The 9,596-nt window shown below is 43.4% G+C and overlaps 2 protein-coding genes across 2 annotated transcripts; one reads left to right on the forward strand and one right to left on the reverse strand.

The window, feature by feature from the left end:
• Positions 1-398: 398 nt before the first annotated feature.
• peg (pegasus) lies at positions 399-3,046 on the forward strand. The gene is made up of 3 exons (XM_017181183.2): positions 399-1,617; positions 2,477-2,656; positions 2,779-3,046. The coding sequence occupies exons 1-3, from the start codon at positions 1,590-1,592 to the stop codon at positions 2,811-2,813; spliced, it is 243 nt and encodes an 80-aa protein (XP_017036672.1). The 5' UTR covers positions 399-1,589; the 3' UTR covers positions 2,814-3,046.
• Positions 3,047-3,779: 733 nt separating this feature from the next.
• On the reverse strand, positions 3,780-6,856 carry Rlip (Ral interacting protein). The gene is made up of 4 exons (XM_017181282.3): positions 6,672-6,856; positions 6,480-6,612; positions 5,513-6,418; positions 3,780-5,241 (listed from the first exon to the last, which is right to left on the reverse strand). Exons 1-4 carry the CDS (start codon positions 6,769-6,771, stop codon positions 4,485-4,487), a joined length of 1,896 nt encoding a protein of 631 aa, XP_017036771.1. The 5' UTR covers positions 6,772-6,856; the 3' UTR covers positions 3,780-4,484.
• Positions 6,857-9,596: the final 2,740 nt, after the last annotated feature.

The following is a 9,596-nucleotide window of genomic DNA, read 5'->3' on the forward strand; positions in this document are numbered from 1 at the left end:
ATTATTGAATGAATTGTGGTGAGATAATCGCCTGCGACGCAGCCGATAAGTCTAAAAATCCCAAAAATGTTAATGAAAATGCTAAATCAAAAATCAAATGCGTCGCGTATCCATAAATAACGAGCATACCGTCCGTATACTATATGTAGGCGAGGAAGCAGCATCATCAAAGAAAACTCATAGACATTGGCGAGTGGAGTGAACTCGTGGCCGTCGCAAACTGAAACAATTTTCACATTTTTTGCTCTGATTTTTATTTATTTAGTATTTCGACTTCCCTCTCTCTCCCTCTCTATCGCGTTGATAACCGGGTGCCGAGGCGGCTCGGTTATGCTGACGAAATTTTCGAAGATTTTCGAAGATGCCGCAGCATCCCGAGCATCTCAGTATCGAGCGGTACGCTAAGCGAGAAGGAGAGACCTTTTCAGTGACTGCATGGAATACATGAATAATTCAAACACAAAAATCCCAGCGGCAGCGGTTGGCAAGTTGGACCTCGACAACGTGACCAGCCTGTAGAGTTATTGATCAAACGATCCATCCGATTTCGGTGTTCCAGCAGCCGCAAATACAATACTCCGACGTCGCTGTCGCCGCTGCTGTCGATGCTGATGCCACAAAGAAAAAATCCAATACAATAAAAAGAAAAAACAATCAGAAACAACTACAGGCGAAATGTGCGGAGAAACAAAAAGAAAATTGAAGACGACGACACGAGCGTAAATCTTTTTAGCATGAAAAAATTCTATAAAACTAACAGGCACTGTGTGGTCGGACATCATTCGTGCTCTACGACGGCAGACGGCAGCTACAGATACAGATACGGATACAGATACAGATAGCCGGTGGGTCGGACAGCACAGCACAACGCAAGCACAGCAGAGCACAGAACCGCACCGTACTGCCCTGCCTGATTGATTGATTGCCAGAGCCAGAGCCAGAGCCATATCCAGGGCCCCAACTCCTGCCCAAACCCAAGCCCAAACCAAACTCGAAACTGAAAATCAAACTGCACCAGCATCGTCATCCATATCGTGTCCATATCTAACAGCGGACGGGGACAGCATCCCAATCCCAATCCCAACCACCAATAACCAACGTCCAGCCGCCAAGCCATCAATCAGTCACCGAGTCACCGAGTCAGTTAGTCAATCGCATCGCTTCGCTTCGCCCACTCGTCCGCTGGAGGAGGATATCTTCGGTCGGCGCCTTCAGTCTCAGTTCGCATTTGGACGCGTGCTGTGCGGCCTCGCCGATAGAGAGAGAGTCGGATCGGATCCAAAATCGTGCGCGAATAAATCTATAAACGTATCAAGAACCAAAACACTGGCGGGCACACGTGTGCGGAGTTCAGTGACAAGCCCCAAATCTAGCGAATATATATTCCATTGAGTCTATATACAAATCGTGAAATCGTAAAACGTTTTTAATCAACTCGCAACCAAGCGGCACCCAACTACGGCATAATTAATTCGTCTGACCCGCAAGGTTCACGCAGAGCGAATACGGTTGTGCAAAGCCGAGTGTGCTCGGAAATAGTTGAAGTGAGAAGTATCGTCCCACCGCCATCGGAAGTAATAAGTAGCGAAATGAAGCTGTTTGCAGTATTGCTGGCATGTACGTAAAACACTTGAAAATACTCGAAGATATATATAAAACAATAGTTTTATAAGGGTTGTGAAGGGTGGGTTTTAGTTTCTTTTTTGAAGAAATATTTGATATAGTTCAAGTGAATTTCCTTCGTTTTAAATCAATCAATTTTAAAGTCCGAGAAATGTTTCCTAGAATTGTTATCAATATATTTTAATTTGTTCAAGTGCTTTTTCTTTTAAATGCTGCAATTATTTAAAATGTGGTTTTTGCTTTAATGACAATTTTTTAAAATCAGACCATAGACCACATATTTTCCCTATAAATATGTCTCACATTGCTGACTCATGTATTTGCTATTAATCTTGTAAATAAGAAACAATAATGATTAGGAACTCTGCGTCAGAACGGAAAGAATGTGACCCACTAAAAAACAGCGACAACTTGAATGTAACTAATAGGCAGGAGGGGCGGTATAAGAAACACCTTTTACGAGCAGAATTAACTTCATTCAGATGCAGTCGCAAAGTTGTGAATGGAAAATTTCAAGCATTGACTGAGTCATTAGATCGGGGACTGGCCGCAACGCAGATTCGCCGATTTGGCTAATTAGGCATGCAGCGCTAACCACCGATTCCAATTGCTGGCCCGGGTCCCAGCACTCCAACCTCCCTGGGCCATTGGAACGAGAGCGCTGGCAGTGCCAGACGCTCTGGCGTCGTGGGGAATCGATGGGCGTACACTGCCTATGGTGGGGATGTGGGTGATATCATGTGCCGGGCTGGTTGATCAGAGCACTTTGTATGCGGGTCCGGTCAACTGGGCGGTGATTCTCTTCGCACGCCTCCTGCCTACTAATACGAACCAAACGTCTATATTTATGCAGTGGCTTTGTACGCCGTGACGCTGGTCCAGTGCCTCAGCCTGCCCGATCCGAACGCCAAGTGTGCCATGGAGTGCGACACAACGGAGTTCAAAGCGATTTGTGCCGCGGATGACAAGGGCACAACCAGGACCTTCCGGAATCTGTGCGTTATGAAGACGGAGAATTGCCTGCAGAATACAAGTGAGTGTGAAAGCATTTATTATAATCCCCAGTATTAATATGTAGGTATTCCTTTAAATTAATCCTTCAAATGGTAACACTTTACTTAATCTTCATTACCATTCATTTATTCCGTCTGGCAGGCTTTCAAAAGATCAGCGAAAAGGATTGTCCGTAGAGCCTTCGATCCATCTATTGCAGTCCGGAAAGAACTTAATCATGAAGGAGAACGAGTGCACGTGGTTTGAGATGCCGGAGGACTCTTCTTTCTCGCGTGGTATTTGTGTGTGATATTTTTAAGTTGTACTTCAGCGGAATACGGAACAGCCCCGAACGTCGTAATGCATAATTATAATGTATTCTATAATTATTAATTTTAAATATTAAATAAAGTAATCATAACACGCACCACTCAACAATGTGGCTTCCTTGACCATCACAATTTCTTATGAGGCGACGTAATAAGCGATGATTTCATTTCCGCTTTACCCCAGCGAACAATCAATCCGACGTCTACATACGCCACCGGCACCCTGATCTTCTAATCTCTGCCCTGTATTGCTCGAATCGGAATTAAGTCATCAGCCCGATTTAGAAAATTGGTTTCAGATAGTCGAGGAAATTACAAAAATATGAAGCAGCTGAGATGAGCTGAGAGGGTGTGTCTGTCACCTGGTCGCAGACTAAACTAGGTAGGTATTTTGAGCGGATAAGTTCAATGTATAGAAAGTATCGTAAAATATCGAAAAATATCTTTAATTAATCTATGTTATCAAAACATATTATCATGACAAAAATGATTAAAATTTTTAAAATTTTAAAGCCTAATAAATTTGTTAACCTAGAAAAAGAAGAAAGAAAGAAGGCTTTCCAATCGAAATTAGTGAATTTTTGGCTTTCTTATGATCGATTTTAATCTTGTGATCAAATTGCAGACTGAAGAGTATGCACACTTCGGCTTTCCGAAATTGTCTTCCATTCTTGTCTATTTTGTATTATATACTATATAAAATTAAATAATTAGTATAAAACGATAAATGTAAAGACAAGTCTAAGAAATATACGATTTTTGCGCTCTCTTCCTGTAAGAATGTGAAGTTAGCCACGATAATATTTTTCACTAAAAAATAAACAGTAAAACATCTTATTCTCGCTTTTCAGGCCAGGGCCTTTTTTAACATTTAAGCACATTTATTTAAAACAAAGCATTTGATCATATGTAGACACTGAGATTTAAAGTGGTTCAACCCATGTTGGAGAATGGGTCGATTCTAAAAGCAACCGGCATCGGCAGCTGCAGTCAAATCACCCAACAAAAGTCTTGGTAAGTCTAGGGAAAATTATACTTTCTAAGGTAATTTTAAAACTGTGCTTAAAATCCATTTTTTTTTTTAATCTGTAAAGTATGTTTGCCAATTAATGTACATTCGATAAATATTTTAAGCAGAGTGGCAGGACAGCGTGGGAAATTAACTTTTATTTTACGTAGAAAGTATAATCCCCTTTATCTTCCTAAGACAGCCCGCTTTGTGGTAAACAGCCTACTGTTTCAAAGATCTTCCAAGCATTTAAATACCTGCTTTTTGCGAGTGATATTGAATATCTTTACTCTCCATCTAATATTTATTTTTTACATTTAAATAGTTTGTTCATGATTTCGATATTTAATATCTCACATCCTTACGTTTGACCCTTTAGGGCTCAAAAGGAATTGTCAGCAAGTTTTAAGTCCCCCAAAAGCTGATGGAGATCAAATTAACGGCCGAAACAGTCGTTGTTGTCCTTTTCAAAATCATTTGAGCTCTGACTTCTCTAAGAATCGACCCATTCTAGCTTATGTTTTACCAAATTAAAACTGCTTAAGACGCAGTTCCACCTGCAGGGCTATGCACGCCCGTCGCTCCTCCTTCAGCTCCATGCCGAGCATCTGCTTCTTGTGCTCCAGCAGCGCGTTTTCCCGCGTGTAGTGCTCGATTATCCGCTCATAGTCTCCCTCTGCCGGAGGCACTGGCTCCGTGCCAGTTGCCGCTGCTTGGCTGTTGAGTGCCTGCTGCTGCTCGCACAGCTGCTTCAGCCTGTAGCACTCATTCCGTTCGGCCAGAATGCGGGCCTTGAGCTCGTTCTCCCAGTCCATCAGCTCGTCGTATTCGATCTGCAGTCGCAGCAAAGTGTCGCGGTGAGGATTCGACCTGGGCAGCACGATGAAGCCCGTGGAGGGATCAATGGTGAAGTCTGTGGGACTGGGATTCGAGGGCTCCTCGGAGGGAATACTGTTGGTAGCAGGGGCAACTACGGGGGGCGCTGCTGGTGGTGGCTTGGAATCGGTTCTGTCCTCGCCCTCCGGGGCGGGTCGCGGCATGCTGCTGTTTTCCACGTCCTCCGCAGACTTTTCCTGCTTCTTCTCAAAGGTACGCAGCTTGCGCTTCAGCTGGGTGATGATACGCTGCACCTCCCAGAGCTGCTCCTCTCGCTTTTTGGTGATGAAACCGGCGTTCATCTCGCTGTGGATCTGAGCCAAGAGGCTGTCTTGCTTTCGCAGCTCCACCTGGATCTCCTCCGGGCGATCGGGAAGCTTGGGGCTGGCCGACGTTAGGGGCGGCACATACCTAGAAGATGAAGAGTTTGTTAGTAAAGCGCCTACGCAGTGTTTAATATTTGCCTCTGCCTAATTAGGAGGCTGGCGAAGCACGACAGCCGCTTCTGTTTACGGGATACCGAGCTCATGGTCGTTCGCAAGCAAACTAATCTGTTAAAATCTGCGGCTGTTACGGCCGGAATCTTATCTAAGGCAAGCGGTGATGATAAAATACATAAACAAATGCGAAAACCGAAAAAAGAAGCAGAAAACGTAGTAAATAAACCTCAACTTCAACTCACTTTATCAGCTTGACGTCCGCGAACAGACTGTTGCAGTGGCAGAGTAGGGCCACCATTAGTCTGTGAGACATCTGGAGCGTCGGACTGAGCAGCATGGCCAGCGACTGGGCGTTGAGCTTGTTGTACCGCTCCTGCTGGATCACCGCGTCGAAGTGGAGCAGCACCCACGCCAACAGAGTGCGGTTGCACTTGGGCAATTGCTCGAGCAGCTGCTGCAGCTCTGCCTGCTGCTCGGTGACCTTCGGGTGCGAGGCCACCTCCTCGAAGCGGGCAACCAGGTCAGTGGTCAGCACCGGCTCCGGCAACTCGCGCAGGAAGAGCTTCAGCAGACTGCAGGCGGTGGGCAAATTGAGCTCATCAACGGCGGCATCGTGCTCCCGGTTGTTGTACAACCGTTTGTAGTGCATCAGACGCGTCTTGATGGGCTCAATCTTGTATATCTGCTCGCACTTCAGGTGATCCTGCAGGTAGTCGATGCAGTCGCGCACCACCAGCGGCAGATCCACGCCGTCGTGACAACGGGAGCGCTCAGTGGCCAGGCTGACGGAGACGCCGAAGACGGGATAGCCCAGGGCCAGCACCTCCTCTGCCTCTGCTTCGTCCAGCTGCTGTGACAGCTGCTTGCTCTTCTTGTCCTTTTTGTCCTTCTTCTCGGCCTTGTCCTTCTTGTCGCCCTTTTCCTTCTTGTCCTTTTTCTTCTGCTCCTCCCGCTCCCTATCCTTTTCCTTCTCCTTCTCCTTGTCCCTGTCCTTCTCCTTGGCCTTGTGCTCCTTGCCCGGTGGCTCCTCCTCGACGTGCTTAGTCTCCCGCTCGGACTTTTCCTTATCACGTGACTTTTCGCGCTTCTCCTTGCTCTTAGAGCTGGTGAACTTGAAGGTCTTGGACTTCTTGGATTTGGACGGGCTTCTGCGATAGAGTATAGGAGTTAATCTTGCCTTTATATGCAGAACTCACGCTCGTGGCATACTTGGTGTCCAGCTCCTCCTCGGGCGAACTCTCGCCCTCCAGGGCGGCGTAGCCCCGGTCCTTGCCCTTCTCCTTCTTGTCCTTGCGCCGGCCAATCAACAGGTCCTTCTTGCTGTGGTCGTGATCCTCGCTAACTGCGAAGCAGGGAAGTTTATTGATTTTCCCAACGCCCACGACAATGGACTTCGCTTACAATCGCTCTCCTCCTTGCTCTTCTTCGACCTGGCATCGGCCGCCTCCGAGGCATAGAGGCCGGGAAACTCCTGAATTTCCTCCGGACTATCGAAGTCCATGACAAAATACTTTTAAATTAATTTAAAATTATAAACATAGAATAATAATGGAATCGGCGGCGAGATTAGTGTTGCCAGATGCACGTAAGGCTCTCCCCCTAAAAAATCTCAAAAAGTTGAAGTTTCCCCCTAAAAAATCCAGTTTTGCCACTAAATTTAAAAAATCTGTTAATTTCAAAAATATATGGAAGCTATGTATAGTTGTTAATTTATTTTAATGTTTTTTTATACTTGTGCATCGAGAACACTTTCTAAAAAATCGGTTTTGTAAACTTCGTTCACAAAAAGTTTGTACATTTGTTCAGTTGGTTGTTGCAATTGTTGGATAAAGTTAGTGTGTAGAAGAGTATCTGCGGTTTTAGTTGCTATTTTATTTCTTAATTTATTTTTTGTTGAATACAGAAAATGATCTTTTAACGGAGCTATTGGAAAAGGGTAAGGTTAAAAGCGACATAATTAAGTAGCATCGGTTTCATCATGTACCGGTGCCCGAAATTGCGATTTTTTAGTAAATCATGATTTGTATTAATAGAATTTATACGAGTTAAAAGAAAAACCTTAAAAATAGGGGGAAAGCCCCTAACTTGGGAACAACCATATCATTCGCCAAATTCTGTTAACCATTGCATTCGCAAAGTTCTGTTAACCATTTTATTCGCAAGGTTCTGTTAACCACTATCGTCACTATCGATAGTATCGATTTTTATTAGGCAACTTATATTAAAAGTGACCGTATTCTTTAATTCTAATTCTTCATTATCCTCAGCAAATCAAATTTTATGTACGAAAAATAATCAATAATAAACAAAATTAAATACCGCTTTACAAACAAACAAAAAAATTATAATATTTCGTAAAATGCGCTAAATATGTCTGCGCAAAGTAATAGGTGTACAAAGCTTAATATTTAAATTGAGTCACTTTTTTCGTAGTTTTAGACTAGGATTCGATTAAATTGAGTATATGACAGTTCATTTCCGGAATATCTGACACTGTTTTGCGGGATTTTCATCTTTGTCCTTAGCTTACAGATATTAACTACCAACATGTTTCAAATAGAACGTTGTTTTTCGGCAATATTCCAAATTGCATATGTATTTAGTTTTTCCCTACCACTGTTTTGAGATCACCTCAAGGATTTTTCTTTAGATTGGTTCCCATGGATTGACTTTATTACTCAAAGAAGTATATAATTTGCTCTCATATCCAATCCTTAACTTATCGGACCATTATTTTGCTGGAACTTCCATAAAACTTTTATATTAACTTTGGTATATGATAGCATTACCTTCTCTTATAATTTTTTAAAGACAAATCTATGCTTAATTCGGGGAATACGGTGTTCTGAACAAACACAAAACCATGAAATGCAGTCCCATAAAATTTCAATCTTGGAGGATATTACAGAATTTCTCCTCACACAGCGGTCCACACAAGTTTTATGAAAATGTTTTCCTCAAATGAAAATTTATTGACCTTAACAAGGGAACGCTGCGAACAATCGTAACTGATAGATTTGCTATTACAAAATTTGCAAAATTTTGTTGTTAATCGCCTTGAAAGTCTTGAATGGCTAAGTTTGACCAACTAATCCACGCGTTCGACGGGTCTAATTAAAGATTTTCCAGGGTTTTTTTTTAAACGGGTTGAACGTATTTGTTTCAAATTATCCCTGCTATATGAATCGGAACAGGCCGGATCAGACGACTATATCATATAGCTGCCATAGAAACGTTAAAAAAAAAATGTTTTTTAACATCGATCGGTAGATGCAGACTGTGATTGTAAAATTGTAACTTTAAAGCTGTAAATATAAAATGTTTAGGTAAATGTAATGAATGTTTTGGTTACCTACTTCCTACCTACCATTACATTAGATATTTAAAATCCAAAATGTAAATACCATTTTAAAAAATAGGTTTTTTGAAATGTAATATATAAATATATGTATTTTGTATAAATCTCTTCTTAGTTTTTATATAATTAATTTTGTTCAGGCGTGGTTGCTGTAAGAGATCCCCGACCCGATTTCCCAAGGAGAACGCAGCTGGTTTATGCCGTAAAGAGTATAACTAGGTCTGTTTATTAATCGTAACGGTTACATTCTGCTTCCTATTCTACTTCCGAGATGTGTGGTCGGGACTCGGATGCGTATCAACTCGGCGGGATGCTGCTAGTTCCGTACCTCACGTGCACGATTATCGCCGGACTCAAAAGACAGCAGAGAGGGGTAATTGTTGACTCGAAAAACAGCAGGGAGATTTAAGAGTGTTAGAGGGAAAAACTACTGGGAGCAAACTAAAATGTATTGAATGACCCTGAATTACCGATCTTAACCAAAATTTGAATTTAGCTGGTAACCACTGGGGATTTGCCTCTATACCCGATCGCAATCAGCTCCTAAGTGCCTTGCTATGGGCTGCGGCCTGCTTAACATAGGGCCTAGGGTGGTCCCCCGTTTGGGAAATGGCGCCGAATTGTCACGTGGTTCCCACGGTTGGAGATGACGCGCCACATTGAATCCCCGTCCTTCTCCAGCCAGCGCTTCTGCTTTGTCGTCCTCTTGCCTACTAGCTTCCGTCGAATCCGCTCCATCAAAGCTTCAGACAGTCGGGCTCCTGTCGGCACTATCCACCCGAGCTTGTTCTTTCCCTCGGTGTCTCCGGCGTCGCTTGTGCCTCTACTAGCTAGGCCCGTGTTACTGCCAGTGCTGCTGTCGCGTGACTCTTCTTGAACCGCCTGGCACTCTCCTGGAATTGGCGCATTTTTGTTTGTTCTGTTTTCGTCTAGAAATTCTTGTAACTCCTCATAGGACGGTTTTTCCT

The sequence above is a fragment of the Drosophila kikkawai genome, chromosome 3R (assembly GCF_030179895.1).
Source record: "Drosophila kikkawai strain 14028-0561.14 chromosome 3R, DkikHiC1v2, whole genome shotgun sequence".
Lineage (NCBI taxonomy): Eukaryota > Metazoa > Arthropoda > Insecta > Diptera > Drosophilidae > Drosophila > Drosophila kikkawai.